General features: G+C 37.4%; 1 protein-coding gene across 1 annotated transcript in view; it reads left to right on the top strand.

Moving 5' to 3' along the window:
* LOC134657232 (calcium/calmodulin-dependent protein kinase kinase 2) overlaps window positions 1-17863 on the top strand; it is a 232439-nt gene that overhangs the window by 29564 nt on the left and 185012 nt on the right. Inside the window, exon 2 of the mRNA XM_063512801.1 lies at window positions 5772-5836. Coding sequence (XP_063368871.1) covers window positions 5772-5836 — 65 coding nt within the window. The remainder of the gene's footprint in view (window positions 1-5771; window positions 5837-17863) is intronic.

The raw sequence follows: 17863 nt of genomic DNA, 5'->3' as shown, positions 1-17863 counted from the left end.
GTAAACATTATGCCTACACATAGTACACATACTATGTGAAGGCATAATGTTTGTTATATTAGTATGCGTGACCGCTAAAGACGCCACTCCCGCGCTCCGCTGATGTAGCATTCTAGAACGCTCTTAAAACCCCTTAATGTAGGTGTATACGAGTTTCCAGTTTATTATCTCCCGTTTCGAGGTGAAACCCTTAATTTCCTGGGCTATCGCTACCTCCTATGCCTTTCGCTGTTTTAGTAGGTTTTATGACCAAGATTAAGATAAGATCCACGACTCAGCGGAAATGAACCCGCCCGCCGTAACTATGTATACAATGTAGCTTATTATAGCAGTTAAGTTATTTTGGGACTTTCGAAAAAAGATTTTATGCATTTTTGCTAAACTGAAATAAAGATAAAGATAAGATAAAATATAATTTATTCAAATAAAGCTACACCGCTCCAATCCATACCTCTGTCCGAGAAGATTTAAATCCCCCCTCATGCTTGATACATTTAAATACCATAAAATCAGCCAGCCTATTATGGATAGCTTTATCCATCTTTATCCACGTGATAAAATAACTGTCACTGTTTAACACCGTGGGAAAGAAAGTGACGGACACCGTTTTATCACGCTGTCACGTAGACAAGAACGACCATCATATCCGTACAGTACGGATATGATGGTCGTTCTTGTCTACGTGACAGCGTGATAAAACGGTGTCCGTCACTTTCTTTCCCACGGTGTTAAACAGTGACAGTTATTTTATCACGTGGATAAAGATGGATAAAGCTATCCATAATAGGCTGGCAGGATTACACGAATCTTTTGTCCCCTGGACAACTAATCGTAACCATGGTAACGATTGACACTAAACAGTTGATTCAACCAACTACACATTGTGCAGTATAGTTGGATACACGGATCGCCTCGTTATAGTACAAAGGGTGACCCATACAAAACCCTCCGAGCACGATTCAGATATTAACAATTGGTTACGATTTTGATATGACCTTGAAGATTGCTCGCGCTGATCATCACTACACAGTATAAAACAAAGTCGCTTTCCGCTGTCTGTCCCTATGTATGCTTAGATCTTTAAAACTACGCAACGGATTTTGATGCAGTTTTTTTGAATAGATAGAGTAATTCAAGAGGATATATTTTTATGTATAATTTGTTAACCCGTGCGAAACCGGGGCGGGTCGCTAGCTAGTATGAAATGAAGTAAAACTCGCGAGATGCGCGCCAATCACTAAGGCGAACGTCAAAGTCATATCAAAACCAATTCAAGACCTTAAAAAATGTTAAATTAGAATCGACCTCCATAGGTGAATGTATGGACCGCCTCGTTAGGGTAAAGGGTAATCCTATTCAAAACCCTATATTTGGTATTGGGCCGGGCATTTCCGCATTCATTGTGTAGTGCGATAGAGGGGAGAACTGTATTCACGGGGCTTCCGACATTTTCCTTTTATATAATATCAAGTTTTGGCGCAGTATTCGTAAAGTGACAGTAAAGTCACAAAATTTTGATTTTAAGAAATAAGCTGCAAGCGAGTTTCATAAAAACATTACACAAGTGCTTTAATGCCTAATTGTGTAAAGTGTCGTTCTATGGAACTTGCTAACTATGTAAACAAAAGTCGCTAGTAAATTGACATTCAGAGACAATTTTAATATGGCGGTTTGTTTACATAGTTAGCAAGTTCCATAGAATGACACTTCACAGTTACATACACCACTTTTTCTACACGCTTAGGTACTCGTAATATTACCTATTAGTTCTTTGTATATTCAGTAACATCATTTTATTTGATCACATACTCAATAAAACATCACCTAATAACATTAGATATCAGATCGAATTCCTTTGTTAAACCCACACCCGTATTTTAATGCCATTCATTATGTATCAGTCACATAAACTACTATTAATTCTTGTCTTGCCGTACTGTTTCGTTAACCCTGTCTGTGCCCTCGTTTCCGCTGGTTGGTAATTCGGCGCGCACTTTTGCCAAGTTTGCGAAGCTCGCCGTAATGAGAGTTCGTTTACACCTACACTAGGTAACTTTAGAAACACTAGCGACCCGCCCCGGCTTCGCACGGGTTAACAAATTATACATAAACCTTCCTCATGAATCTATCTATTAAAAAAACCGCATCAAAATCCGTTGCGTAGTTTTAAAGATCTAAGCATATATACAGACAGACAGCGGGAAGCGACTTTGTTTTATACTATGTAGTGATGATACAGGGTATCTTGTACTGTGTGATTGTGGTCAATACGAGCCAATAAGCTACTCATAATAGATAGTTAGATTCATTTATTTCTTAAATAAAAAGACATAAAAGTACTACTTTACACAAAAGGACAAAACATTTGATTCGTGCTGTCGTAGTTAAGATAAACAAATTGATTAAAATATGACATAGGTCTATAAGAGTGGCCTAGGAATCAAACTGGTTGACTATACCTAGGTACATCAGCTTCAAAAAACGTATTGGTTCGTTCTCCAGTTTGAAAGTCGCAGGCTCTTACCGCTAGGCTACCAGTGCTTTTTAATTACATAAAAATAATTTTAATAACTTGGTTCAAATCTCCCTACATTCGTGTAGGCAAATGATTGTATAATTCCGCCAGTGCAGAGATTAATCCCATCTAAGAAGAGTTTTAATTTAATTTAATCTTTTAAGTAATAGGTACCGAAGACATACATTATTAGATATATCCAGATAGAGAGATAATGTAACTTTGCTTAATTGAAAAGTAAGAAAACGCAGAAGGCGAAGTTAGTCGTCGACATCTCTTCTAAATACCTAAAACTGGTATGGATCTCGTGATCTCTAGAATACGAATTGACTGGTTTTAGTCTATGGAGGGGGGGAGGGGTCGAAAAAAAGGGGGGCAAAGATGGCGGCCGACCATCATTGATATTTGTTCACATCTTAAGTCCTATGGGATCGGTCGGTTCGTGTGAGGTGTCGTTTGAAAGAGTATTAAACGTGCTATTATTGTTTCATAATAACCGTAGTCATAACTGTAGTCGTTTACAAAATATTTTCAAATATTTGATTTTATACCGTGCATGGATGGCATAAGTACTGATTAAATATGCATCTAACTCAATAAATTATAACTTTACTCCAATAATATTCTCACAAAATGTACGTGAAATTTCATTAGCTTTCCAAAAATATAAGTTTTATTGGTGTATGATATTATATAACCAAGTAATTACGAATTTTGTTCAGCATGGGTCACTAAGCGCCGTCACGTAAATGGCGGGCGACCGGCGTCAAGTTTTCATTATTTCTCGGGTTTTATTTTATTGATCAGTTGGTGATAGATACCATTTGAAAGAATATTAAACGTACTATAATTGGTTTTCAATAACTGATTTTTTACCGTGCATGCACATAAGTACTGCTAAAACATACTGTAGATACAGTCAAGCTCTAATTCAATTCAATTCAATAATAAAATACTAGGTAGGTAGTAGTATAATATATTATATTTGTGGCGTTTGGGGTTGAAACCCTGGGGCCGTCGGAACCTAGCGTACGTAGCCTCTATGAGGAGCTGTCAAAGCGCCTTATAGAGGCTTCTGGTGACCAGAGGGCTGGCCAATATTTTGCCCAGCGGATCAGCATTGCCATCCAGCGGGGCAATGCGGCCAGCCTTCTGGGTACCCTACCGAGCGACCACGACCGACCTAGGCCAACTTTTTTATTTATAAGTTTTTATTTAAAGTGTTTTTATTAAATAAATCAATTCAATAATATCGAGATGACAGATCCTGAGAATTATTTCAGTTTCGACATGTTTCGATTAGTATTTCCTATCCACGATTATCATCTTGGCGAGGCCCCCTTATTTGTTAGTTAATCAGGCTATCCCTACTTTTTCTTATAAACATTGTGTGGGTACACGACCTAGTTACTTCCGGCGGACTAATCACACGACCAAAAAGGCTCCAGAAATAGACTTTTATTTATACTCGTGTAGCGGTAGTTCCCGACGCTTTAAGTTCAAGGCGAGACCTTCTGCACTTTTGGTTTTCGGTACGTACACGGAAGTAACTTTAAGAGATTCTAGCTATTTTTAGGGTTCCGTACCCAAAGGGTAAAAACGGGACCTTATTACTAAGACTCCGCTGTCCGTCCGTCCGTCCGTCAGTTCGTCCGTCCGTCTGTCACGTCTGTCGTGATGTATTTCTGTTGCCGCTATAACAACAAATACTAAAAACAGAATAAAATAAAGTTTTAAGTGGGGCTCCCATACAACAAACGTGATTTTTGACCGATGTTAAGTAACGTCGGGCGGGGTCAATACTTGGATGGGCGGCCGTTTTTAGGGTTCCGTAGCCAAATGGCAAAAAACGGAACCCTTATAGATTCGTCATGTCTGTCTGTCTGTCTGTCCGTCTGTCTGTCCGTCCGTATGTCACAGCCACTTTTCTCCGAAACTATAAGAACTATACCGTTGAAACTTGGTAAGTAGATGTATTCTGTGAACCGCATTAAGATATTCACACAAAAATAGAAAAAAAACAATAATTTTTGGGGTTCCCCATACTTCGAACTGAAACTCAAAAATTTTTTTTTCATCAAACCCATACGTGTGGGGTATCTATGGATAGGTCTTCAAAAATGATATTAAGGTTTCTAATATCATTTTTTTCTAAACTGAATAGTTTGCGCGAGAGACACTTCCAAAGTGGTAAAATGTGTGTCCCCCCCCCTGTAACTTCTAAAATAAGAGAATGATAAAACTAAAAAAAATATACGATGTACATTACCATGTAAACTTCCACCGAAAATTGGTTTGAACGAGATCTAGTAAGTAGTTTTTTTTTAATACGTCATAAATCGCCTAAATACGGAACCCTTCATGGGCGAGTCCGACTCGCACTTGGCCGCTTTTTTTTGCTTGTTTTGCTCTATTTTTTGTTGATGGTGCGGAACCCTCCGTGCGCGAGTCCGACTCGCACTTGGCCAGTTTTTTAGTGTTGAAAAGTGATTAATAAATAATATTGTAAAATGTCATATATTAAAGAAGAAGTGACGAAGCCCTCCAGTGGTGAAAGCCGGATTCGAACGCCGTCTTTAGCAATCCGGGCTAATAATATTGAATCACGTAAATTGTAAAAAAAACACTATTGTTTTTCACTCCCACTAGGCTAGGTAGTACAAGTGTGATTGTTTTCAAAGGGAATTCAGATATTGCTGTCCCACCCATAATGCACGCGGTCAATGACACTGGACAGCGATATACCTAATTATGCGCGTGTAATAGAGATAGGAACAAGCGGTCTAGCCAAGGTGACGATCGATATTGCTTCGCCATCGAATCGCTTTGTGTCTCTCTATCACTCTTCCATATAGTGTGACAGTGACAGTTGCGTTTAGATCGCTACGGAGCGTTAGCGATTGGCATGTTGGCTACGGGGCCAGGTGGGTCAATGTACGAAATTCTTCGTGGAAAGCGTCCTTTTTTTAGGGTTCCGTACCCAAAAGATAAAAACAGGACCCTAGACTCCTGTGCCCGTATGTCTGTTACCAGGCTGTATATCATGAACCGAATTTCTATTGCTGCTATAACAGCAAATAGGTACTATAAAGTACCGAACCCTCGGTGTGCGACGGAGGGCGACCCTTGTCCGGTTTTTATTAAAGTTCGTGTGACTTTTAAAATCTGTTTATGACCGATAACCCCTTACCCAGTAGGGGGGGGGGGGGTAAGGGGTTCCCAAGCACGTCCTAACATGTAGTATGTTTGTCTTCAGGTGGGCGTGCTGCCGGCTGCCAAGATGCGCCGCGCGAGAGCGCCGCGCCTCGGCGATATACCCAGGTACTGTGCAATTATGCTGCGTATACACACTCAAGTGCAATGGAAACAGGTCACTGTGCGCTCTGATTTTACTAAGTTTTTGTAGTTTTGATACTGCTAGAATACAAATCATTTATTTTCATTAATATTTTCAATCAACGTAGGTTTTATTATTTGATGTTTCTGAGGAAAATGGTATGGGTACATCTGGTTTTAAACCCATCCAGGGTCATACAGGGTAAACTACAATTTGGGTTTTATTAGCTCTACATCATACAAACTATGAGCAATGGCATATTATTTTAGAAATGTATTTCCTTAAATGTATGTATGTACATATCACGCCTATTTCCCGGAGGGGTAGGCAGAGATCAGTTGTTGAGACCACGGATTTCCACTTGCTACAATCCTGACATACCTCTTTCGCGTCTTTCACTTTTTTAACATTCCTCATACACGCTCGCCGTTTTAGATTTAGGTTTCTTAAATATATTTTGTCCTTCTTTCTTTCTTTCAGTGCATTACGCAAACAATTACCTTCTTTTTGACTGCCTTTAGGTACATATTATCGTACATACATGAATATGCTAGGTAGCTTTGAGCTAAGAAACTAAATGCAGTTTGATCGCAGTCCGCACAACACACCTACGTACTAAGCGTAGCAAATTACACACCCAATGCACACAGAACTCAACTCAGCGCATTAAAGGCAGACACACACTGCAATACAAACAAGGCACCGCAGCGTATTTGTCTTGAACAACTCTATTCATAGACTGGAATCAGAATGCCTATTGTAACGTGACCTGTACAGTTAATATAAATATGGGTAATCGGAGGTCAGCTAAACTGGTCATTATGTCAATTGTATTGTTTGAATAGTCAGTTAAATTAATTAGTATATATGTGATTTGTAGATGAGTTACCGAGTAAAAAAGATCAAATGATAACATTCGGAAAGAAAATTGTAAAAGGACCGCGTAACTCAGTCGGTCCCCTAGGTAAATTTGAAAGTGAAATTCGCTTGTAATTCTGACTAGATAAAAACGAAAATTCATAGAAATAATCAAAATAAGCATTTTTTTTTCAAGAAATGCTCATAGGTATATAATAAAGTGAAAAAGCTGGTTTAAGATTTAAGAACATCTCAATTTAAGATTCCATTGATTCGATAACCTCTTTTGCTTTATTCCCAGAAGTCAGGACACTCATGATGTCACTTACTTTGCTCGTATTTCTTTGCAACTGAACAAAGCTTTCAGACACTCAGAAATAAAGTATTTCGAAGAAATACAGCCAATTATCAGTTCTGCCTTAATGATACACGAGAGCTCTATAAAATATCTAAATTCTCGGAAAACTAGAGAAAAATGGGTTATTTTTCCAAGAATAAAATCTAGCTGGATAAACTACATTTTTATTTTCTAATTGAGTCCAGTTAAAATATTTGAAGAACATACAATTTTCAAGTACCTAAACATCAAAAACTACTGAACGGATTTTCTTGCAGTTTTCACCTATCAATAGGGTGATTCTTGAGGAAGTTTTAGGTGGATAAAATGTTAAGGTTTTGTGTAACCCGTGCGAAGCCGGGGCGGGTCACTAGTTAGTAATATTTTCACTTATGCGGTGATTTAAGTTTAAAACGCGGTACGTTAGCAAAGTGCAATTCAAATGGACAGGCTCCTCCCATTCAGCACAAGCAGTAAAAGTATGTAACCAAAGCGACTGCTTCTGACCTAGAGGGAAAACTAGGCTTTATCACACATGCCCATAAAAAAACATACAGTATACAGACAAATATATTATCTTTCAAGTGACTAGACATTTTTAGGGTTCCGTACCCAAAGGGTAAAAACGGGACCCTATTACTAAGACTCCGCTGTCCGTCCGTCCGTCCGTCTGTCCGTCCGTCTGTCACCAGGCTGTATCTCACGAACCGTGATAGCTAGACAGTTGTCACAGATGATATATTTCTGTTGCCGCTATAACCACTCAGTTGCTTCTGGTAACTAGAGCTACCAACTTTGAACACCTACAAATTGCTTCTGGTAGCCAGAGCTACCAGACGACCATTGTACGATTTTTGATTTTTTATCTGTAACTGGCGGCTTGGAAGCGGTTTAAACTATGTTCCGAGCATAGACAAATAACATCGCAATACAGAAAAAAAAATTGCCAACATATGGCCAACATGATAAAATAAAAATATTTAAAACAGCTGTCGGTTTCAAAGTTGTGCGAAAGTGAAGTTGCGGAAAAGTGGTCAGTGTTTTAAAAATGCCGTAAGTATTTTTAATTACTCTTTTACTATCTAAATGTTATACCAAACGATTATGTATTTATCTAACTAACAGATAGAATGTATATTTCAGTTCTAATGTAGAATTATGAATTACTATCTCACTTCAAAGTAGTTAAACGGTGATTTTTTTCGGTTACTTGCGATTGAAATAAGATAAGATTTTGAAGAATAAGTCATATTTTTCAAATAAAATATTGTTATTTAAGTAGTCTAAATATTAAGTTTCATTTATAATCATAAAATCATTTAAACCTGTGATATGTTATACAGGATTAGCGAAAGAAACAATTGTAAGTATGTGCCGGGCGGCTGGTAACTCTAGCTACCAAAAGCAATTTAGCGAACGTCTCGCTCGGACGTCGTAAGGCATGAGGCACACTAGACGCTTTGCGTGCCCGTGTGGTACATTCTTGTTATGTGTTCCTACTAATGTTTCAACTACTAAGATTGTGTTTTGGGGAAACCTGACATTATTTGCACATGGTTATTGATATATCTTTTATTAGTGCATGGTCATATACAGGGTGTCCCCAGACTATGTCACATGAAGGAAAAGTACCTTAAATAACGTAGATAAGAATATGACGGTGAGTGAAAATAATGTCTGCATACTTTTTCGAATGCTGAACCTACCTGTGCCGAACGCGCTGTGTGTGCCCCGACCCTAGTCACCAGCGGCGGCCATTATTTCAACATGGCGGCCAGTCCTACCGGCGCTCGATCACGTGTTTTTATACCGGCTTTGTTTATTTACGTTTAAATTAGTGTAATTCCGTATTTAGCAGTTTTCTTTTGTGTAATATGGTTTCGTTCTAACATTCTGTGATTAATGATGTGAAAAATTTATAGTGAAAATGTGGTATTGTGTTGTTTTTATCGGCAAAAGAACCCGAAACTACGGTGGTACGTAATACTTTCTTGTTATTTACACTTGTAAAATCGTAATGAATGCGATAATTGCAAAATGTGACTATTCTAATTAAAGATTATTAGTTACTTGTTCTTATTAGAACTATATTTCCGTACTTGAGTCTCTTTAACCATTCAAAAATACATCATGAATCAACGAAACATTTCGATCCGTCCTGCGTATTTCTTGCGTGACGTGTCGAAAAATGAAATGATGTTTATTTAAGGATTTTTAATAAACACTTATATGGTATTTGGTACTAAATAAAAGAAGAACTGATCTACTTTTTTTTACGATGCTAAAAAATAGGTGTTATCGCTTTAGTTTTTTTTTTTAAAATACATGTCTGCTTGAAGGTTTCGACTTTTTTAGTGTGTCAAGTTTACGCATTTTTTATAATTATTTTTATTATAATTACCCATACATTAAGCAACGGAATCAGATTCATTGTTTTATTAACTATTCTGTGTAAAAAAATCATAGCAAATGGTTCATTAGACGCCAAGTAATTAATTTTTCAATAAAACACTGCATCGCGCGGACATTTGCATAAAACGGGGAAGCAATTTACGCTACCATTTCTGAAATCCAAAAGCAACTGAGTGGCTATCAACAAATACTAAAAACAGAATAAAATAAAGATTTAAGTGGGGCTCCCATACAACAAACGTGATTTTTGACCGAAGTTAAGCAACGTCGGGCGGGGTCAGTACTTGGATGGGTGACCGTTTTTTTGCTTGTTTTTTGTTGATGGTGCGGAACCCTCCGTGCGCGAGTCCGACTCGCACTTGACCGGTTTTTTCGTACCTACATCTCTCATTTAACAAGCACCTACAGTTACATATTTAACAGTCAAAGTTACAAACTTACCTTAGGCTATCCCGAGTTACTTGCTGAATACGGAAACTTTGTAGCCAATTCTGTTTTACCGATTCAGTGTGATTTATATTTCATTTTGACACGACCTTGAATCGTGCCAACAGAACCAATACCTCTAATGCGATGCGATGTTTAAAGAGACGTATTTCGTCGCTTCGTCAGCATTTCTTCAGCACCAATCAAGGTGAGCCACTGAAGGTACTGTTGGGATTCACTACACCAGTATTACTGCTGCAATATTGCAGCATGATATTACTGCATAATTGTCGCAGCACCATTTTTAACGTAATTTGCGGCAGGAATGTAGTATTGTCGTACGAGGGGTATTCGACAAGCGACATTTGACGTATAAAATTTTACATTAGCAATCCACAGTTAGGTGACAAGCAAACCAAACCATTATCAACTTTAAAGTAGTACTAAAACAAAGTTGATTTTTGTTGAATTATTGCTCGTACTAAATGATATTTATCCGCCGTTGATGAACATGCGATTCATTCAATAAACTGTTGAATTGAAGTGGACGCGAAATCTGACAGTTTTACATCTAAAGCACTTATGGTAGTGCTGCCTGAATCAGAACGGTAACTTAAAGCGGAGTGGTGCTCACGATCAAGATCCTATCAAAATAATATAAAACTATATCAAATTGTTTGCAGAATCGGCCACTTCGGAACTCGCAAGTCAAGTTATGAATTATTTACACTCTGTATACGGGAAACAAAACTAATTAGCTGAGTGGAAAGTTCGCAATTCATGGTGAATGAGGCTGTGGTGTTTGATTTTGAGTGGTTACTTACTACATAGTGTTGATTAATTTTGAGGCCAAACATTATAAGAAAGGTTGACATTAATTATTATTAATGACCATCTTACTGAGCTTATATTTAAAACAAATTTAGGTGTCCAAATCTTTGGTCCTGTTGTAAAAAAAAATTAATAACTGCTATTGTAAAATATTTTTAATAAAAAGTGGAATAAAGCCTGTTCTCATTTAAATTTTTAAATTTGGCCCTGGGCATGTTTATAATACGAGTTGTTGTGTATTTGCAATGAATTAACTAAATAAACAATAGTAACTCTAGTTTAAAAAATTTAGGTTTAATTAGAATTTTACACAACTTTCTGAGCAATCCTATAACGTTGTCAAGCCTCGAATATAATTACTTCCATAAACTTTGGAGCTCACAAATGACTGAAAGAATCAGATAATACGCCACAAAGGACAACTAGCAGAGTTATTTAGTGAACTGTACTCTGGCCTTTGACGGTTGACTTAAGGCTGCCTTTACACTTAGGCAGAATTGAGCGGTAACGAGAGCATGCTATAGGGTGTTTTTTTTTTGTCCCCTACACTTTTTTTTTCAAATTTGGGATTTTTTATGTTATTTCTACTCAGAATCACGAGCTCTTTCTATCCTAATAGGAGAAAAAAAGTGTCCCAAGGTTTTTATTTCCATTACGTCACCATTTTTCATAGACTTTGTATGGCGGTTGCGGAATGGAAAGATTGAAAAATGTATGGAAATTTTGGGACCCTTTTTTCCTCCTATTAGGATAGACAGAGCTCGTGATTCTGAGTAGAAATAACATAAAAAAATCCCAAATTTGAAAAAAAAAGTGTAGGGGACAACAAAACAAAAACGCCCTATAGCATTGGTTCTATTCTCCGTTCCACTCGATTACAACCAATTATATTGGATGATTCCCGCACGTTTGTTCTCATCTCCGTTCATCTCTGCCTGAGTGGAAAGGCAGGCTAAAGCCGGAGTTTATTACTTGTAAATGAGAATCAATTAATTAATTTATCATTCATATCGATCCTTCGGCCAGCCTGCACCTATTTTATATAAACCTACTCGATCTGTTTTCTTTGTATAACAATTTTTAGCTATTTTTAATTTTTAACAAGCAGAAACGTCTGCGATCGATTAAGCTTAGAATAAATTTAAAAGTGGAAAAATTACTGTCTTGGGTGAGACTTGAACTCACGGCCTCTGGATCGATACTCCAGCGCTCTGCCATCTGAACCACCAAGACCTCATCCATAGCCAGCAAATCTTTCCACCATATGGGTCAAGGGGACCCGAGCGACATCTACCGTAAGAGCGTTACACTTCTTGAACGGCTACCGGAGTTCCAAGTCATATTGGAAATTCACCAATTACGATGCGCTACCCATACTATTTTTAATTTTTAACAATTTACTATTTTTTATTTTTTATTGTTAAAAATTAAAAATAGTATTTAAATTTATTCTAAGCTTAATTTTTAGCTATAACCAGACATAGATAGATATATGTACATATGTATATGTTATGTTGATGTGCATGCCAAGTTTCATGTTATTTTATCTTAATTTCTCTTAAAAAATGTAATCGTAACTTGTGGTTAATGGAGTAGCGTGGGACTCTTACCTAGGGGGTGATTTTTCAACTTCGATCGCTCGATTTCGTTACTCGAAAATCGGTGGAAAACGACGAAACGCCAATTTTTAGGGTTCCGTACCCAAAGGGTAAAAACGGGACCCTATTACTAAGACTCCGCTGTCCGTCCGTCCGTCCGTCTGTCACCAGGCTGTATCTCACGAACCGTGATAGCTAGACAGTTGAAATTTTCACAGATGAGGTATTTCTGTTGTCGCTATAACAACAAATACTAAAAACAGAATCAAATAAAGATTTAAGTGGGGCTCCCATACAACAAACGTGATTTTTGATCGAAGTTAAGCAACGTCGGCGGGGTCAGTACTTGGATGGGTGACCGTTTTTTTGCTTGTTTTTTTTGCTTGTTTTGCTCTATTTTTTGTTGATGGTGCGGAACCCTCCGTGCGCGAGTCTGACTCGCACTTGGCCGGTTTTTTGAAATACGAGCGATAGAAATTGGGAATCTATTGGTATTAAACACTCGTTTTCAATAATATTAGTAGGTTTGAAATGCCTAGTAGTGGAGATATTATTGAACTAAATACACGAAATCAAGTGGTCTAATTCCAAAAATCGGCCCCCTACTCGTAAAATCAAATAGGGTATATGACTGTATCTAATAGTTATTTGTACAACAAGTGATCAAAGTTTGATATTTCTTCGAGTGCTTATTTTGAGTCCCGTGCAAGCGAAAGATTCTATAATAGATTCACGAGCGTAGCGAGTGAATCTAATTTAGAATCTTGAGCGTAGTAAGGGACTCAAAAGCGCACGAGATGTAAATAACTTTGATCTCGTGTAGTACACAACATTTTTCACCTCAGCAGTGAGAACATATTAGAGAACCCGAAAAATGTATTCCTTCTTCATCACTTACCTCTATTCACTCATGTTTTCTTAAGATATACCAACAATTAAATTATCACCTCAGCAGCTCGAACAAGGGTACTTTGCTACTTAGAAACAGTGAGCAAAATCGCATTTTGCTCATTTTGTCTCACTCAGTGAGCAAAATGCGATTTTGCTCACTGTTTTTAAGTAGCAAAGTACCCTTGTTCGAGCTGCTGAGGTGAAAAATAAATTATTTTACACCATGCATTAAATAAAGCACCAAAAGATTAATAGAGTAACGTAGACAGCAGTTATTTTTAGACACAATTTATATTTTAAAACCGGTATTTAAGCTATAAAAAGTATAAAAAGTTGAAAATCTCTTTAGCTCAGCCTATCTACTGAACGATCCCCTAACCAGCGAGCTCCAGCTTTGAAGAAGTTTATCTTAATGAAAGGTTTTGTGCGCGAGACTGAACGCTCCCCGCATTATGCCATGTCGAATGAAAACTTGTTTTCACGGACTTTTCGTTTGTTGATTTTGAACCCATTTGGTAGGTAATTTGTTTGAATGATAAATACTTAATTGACAAACTTATAATAGAAAGAAAGAAAGTTAAGTAGGTACATATTTTATTTGCGAATGCACATAAACATGTGACATACGTTTTTTTATGTCTCCAAAATAGGTAAAGGAGTCAATGTTTTTGTTTAAAATTGACGACATGTTTAACGTTTGGTAAAACAATACTTATGAAGCTTAAATTTTATTACAAACAAATTTTCACAAAATTCGCTTAATGCTTATTATAAATAGTTTTTATACGGAGTTAGCCCCCTACGCTTAACGCTTTTTTTATGACATTAGGATTTAAGTTTCGATTACAGTTTCCTATCATCGATTGTCAACTTGGCTAGGCCCCACCTATGCGGAAACATAAGTCCATCTTCACTATGACCTTTCTTTTCATCATACATAGTATAAAACAAAGTCGCTTCCCGCTGTCTGTCCCTATGTATGCTTAGATCTTTAAAACTACACAACGGATTTTGATGCGGCTTTTTTTAAATAGAGTGATTCAAGAGGAAGGTTTATGTATAATTTGTTAACCCGTGCAAAGCGAGGGCGGGTCGCTAGTTACTGATATTACTGTTGTGATATTTGTGAAAGACCATTGACCTGAAAACCGTTTCACCTTGCATTACCCGCACAATAAACCCACAACCCCCCATAAAACAAATCGGTCATAAAGCGGCAGGAGCGGTAAAATTGCCACGCAAATAGATCGCTTTGATGTCGAAAGTTTTAAAACAATACGAATATATCCATTTAGTACAGGCTATTTCAAAATTAAATATTTTAGGGTATAGGGAAATTACGCGAAACTCCGCGTAGAGGGCGCCACTCCTACAATAAGTCACAATCTAAGGGTCTACCGCAAACAAGAGAGTCGAACTTTTGTTATCTAACCTCTCTAGGTATCACTCTTGCATATTCCAGCGATAAAGAGGCAGTTAGCCGAGTTTCGATTTCGCGTTTCCCGGCAGGCCCTTTGTAAACAAACCGCCTTGATGTACCAATGTCATATTTGATTGGCTGTGAAAACTTGTCAAAAGCGGCCAAGTGCGAGTCGGACTCGCCCATGGAGGGTTCCGTATTTAGACGATTTATGACGTATTAAAAAAAACTACTTACTAGATCTCGTTCAAACCAATTTTCGGTGGAAGTTTACATGGTAATGTACATCATATATTTTTTTTAGTTTTGTCATTCTGTTATTTTAGAAGTTACAGGGGGGGGGGACACATTTTACCACTTTGGAAGTGTCTCTCGCGCAAACTATTCAGTTTAGAAAAAAATGATATTAGAAACCTCAATATCATTTTTGAAGACCTATCCATAGATACCCCACACGTATGGGTTTGATGAAAAAAAAATTTTGAGATTCAGTTCTAAGTATGGGAAACCCCAAAAATTTATTGTTTTTAATCTATTTTTGTGTGAAAATCTTAATGCGGTTCACAGAATACATCTATTTACCAAGTTTCAACAGTATAGTTCTTATAGTTTCGGAGAAAAGTGACTGTGACATACGGACGGACAGATGGACAGACAGACAGACAGACATGACGAATCTATAAGGGTTCCGTTTTTTGCCATTTAGCTACGGAACCCTAAAAAAGAGTTTAAGGTATAGTATGTATAAGTTACTCTATGGTTTACTAAAAGCGCTAGTGCTGCACTCTGGCGGCAAAACATTGCAGTAATATTCCCTATTGGTAGTTGATTTATGCACAGACATGCAAGGAAACTATTTGAATACTAGTTTATTTTTCTACTACTACAAGCTAGGTACTAAAATAGGTCATCAGTTCAGAGATCTAGTTTCTATCGCGACTGAAATAGGATTGTTCGAAACAAACACTAAATAAGAGAAACGGCAATTGTGAGTTGTCAGTACCTAAAGAGACGCGTACCTAACTACACTGGAAAAATAACCTTATTTCGTAAAGAGTAAGGTTTTAATTTAAAATACACGTAAGGAATAGGTACTTAATAAATTTAATATGCTTCAGGACAGTGACAGGCAAATAAGGCAAATGAAATGGTAATTGTTGAATGTTTTATTGAGTTTTGAGCCCGTACCATGAGTCACTGACAGTGTCAAAACTGACATTTACGCTATCGAGAACGTAATTTACTTTCTATACATCTCGTTTGCACTAATATGCGAGTACGAGCGAGATGTATAGAAAGTAAATTACGTTCTCGACGGCGTTTATGTCAGTGACAAACTGATGGTAGCCGTATAGTACTTTGAGATAATGTTAATTCGATCTTTCTGAAAGTATTTTAATACTTAAGCGTATGTTTAACTTGGCAAACGGTCTGATATGCAAGTAAGTTAGTAAGTAAATATTATTAAAACCATACAGGTGAATACACAATAAATCAAATTCAGTTAAAAGCTAGGTAACAACAGGCGGTCTTGTCGCAAAGAAGCGATCTCTTCCAGACAACTTTTATGTATTTTGAAAGAAATTATAAGATAATATTGTACAAATCAACACAGTCCCATAGTAATCTCAATAAGGGTTGTGTTGTGGGTAACACTTTTGTGTATAGTAAAAATGCAATTCATACAAAACATCCATAACTCAGGAACAAACATTCGTGAAAAAAATAATAGATATAGTTTCATAGGCAAGGTGACTACTGACTAGACTAGGAGCTATACATCTCGCTCGCACTAGTATGCCAGTACGAACGAGATGCATAGGAAGTACGTTACGCGCACGCTAGCGAATATGTCAGTGTCAGGTCAGAGTCAAGCTCGGGGTAAGGCTACAGGTCTTTAGTGTTTCAGACTTCATGTTCCAGTCTTTTTGATTACAACATATGTATTTAACCTTTTTAGAGTTCCGTACCCAAAGGGTAAAAACGGGACCCTATTACTAAGACTCCGCTGTCCGTCCGTCCGTCCGTCCGTCCGTCCGTCCGTCCGTCTGTCACCAGGCTGTATCTCACAAACCGTGATAGCTAGACAGTTGAAATTTTCACAGATGATGTATTTCTGTTGCCGCTATAACAACAAATACTAAAAACAGAATAAAATAAAGATTTAAGTGGGGCTCCCATACCACAAACGTGATTTTTGACCGAAGTTAAGCAACGTCGGGCGGGGTCAGTACTTGGATGGGTGACCGTTTTTTGCTTGTTTTGCTCTATTTTTTGTTGATGGTGCGGAACCCTCCGTGCGCGAGTCCGACTCGCACTTGGCCGGTTTTTTAAAACCATAGAATGTATTTAACCTAACTCAAGGCCGAAGTTTACAAAGATCTTACGAATAAAGTCGAAATAGTAAGATAAACAATAAATCTACAAAACTCCTACGTAGTACCTTGTGGCAAGTTTGTTCCAAGAATTCTGCAAAGTAATATTAAGAAATTTTTCGCCAAGAATGTTCCATAATTTCCACTCGACGCTAACTTATTCAAAATCGCTTTCGTCGGGAAAATCTCCATTGAATATCTGAAAAAAAAAACTGAGTTTCCTGAGTAATTTGGCCAATGAAAATAGGTGTAGCAATGAAAAGGTATTTTTTTATCATCTTTATTTTTTTTTCTTTTTTATTCATTCCAAATGTATTACTTATTAGCGACCCGCACCGGCTTCGCACGGGTTAACAAATTATACACAAACCTTCCTCTTGAATCACTCTATGTATTTAAAAAACCCGCATCAAAATTCGTTGCGTAGTTTTAAAGATCTAAGCATACATACAGACAGACAGCGGGAAGCGTCTTTGTTTTATACTATGTAGTGATGATTTATTTTTAGCAGAGTTGACGCGAAACAAGATATAATGTCAATGTCAATAAATCGGTCGACCCCGGTGAGGGTTAATATATTTGTAAGTCACCCTAAAAACGTTATTATATTTTTAATTTGACCTTTGCATGCCATCGTCAAATAAGAAACTGGATATTGTTTGACTGTTGGCCTCGGACACAGAACAGATAAATACAGAACGTCCACTCAAATAGATATTATAAATGATACCCAAACTGCACTACTCTTTTTAGCACCAAACAACACGATTAAGTTACAGTATATGTAGGTACTGCGGTGGCAGCATGGTTCTATTTTTATCGCCTGTCACTAATGCCTGTAGCATTCACACTTAAGGCTTCGT

Source organism: Cydia amplana, chromosome 19 (genome assembly GCF_948474715.1).
Source record: "Cydia amplana chromosome 19, ilCydAmpl1.1, whole genome shotgun sequence".
Lineage (NCBI taxonomy): Eukaryota > Metazoa > Arthropoda > Insecta > Lepidoptera > Tortricidae > Cydia > Cydia amplana.
The sequence above is the reverse complement of the archived record's forward strand: the minus strand, read 5'-3'. Positions and strand labels throughout refer to the sequence as shown.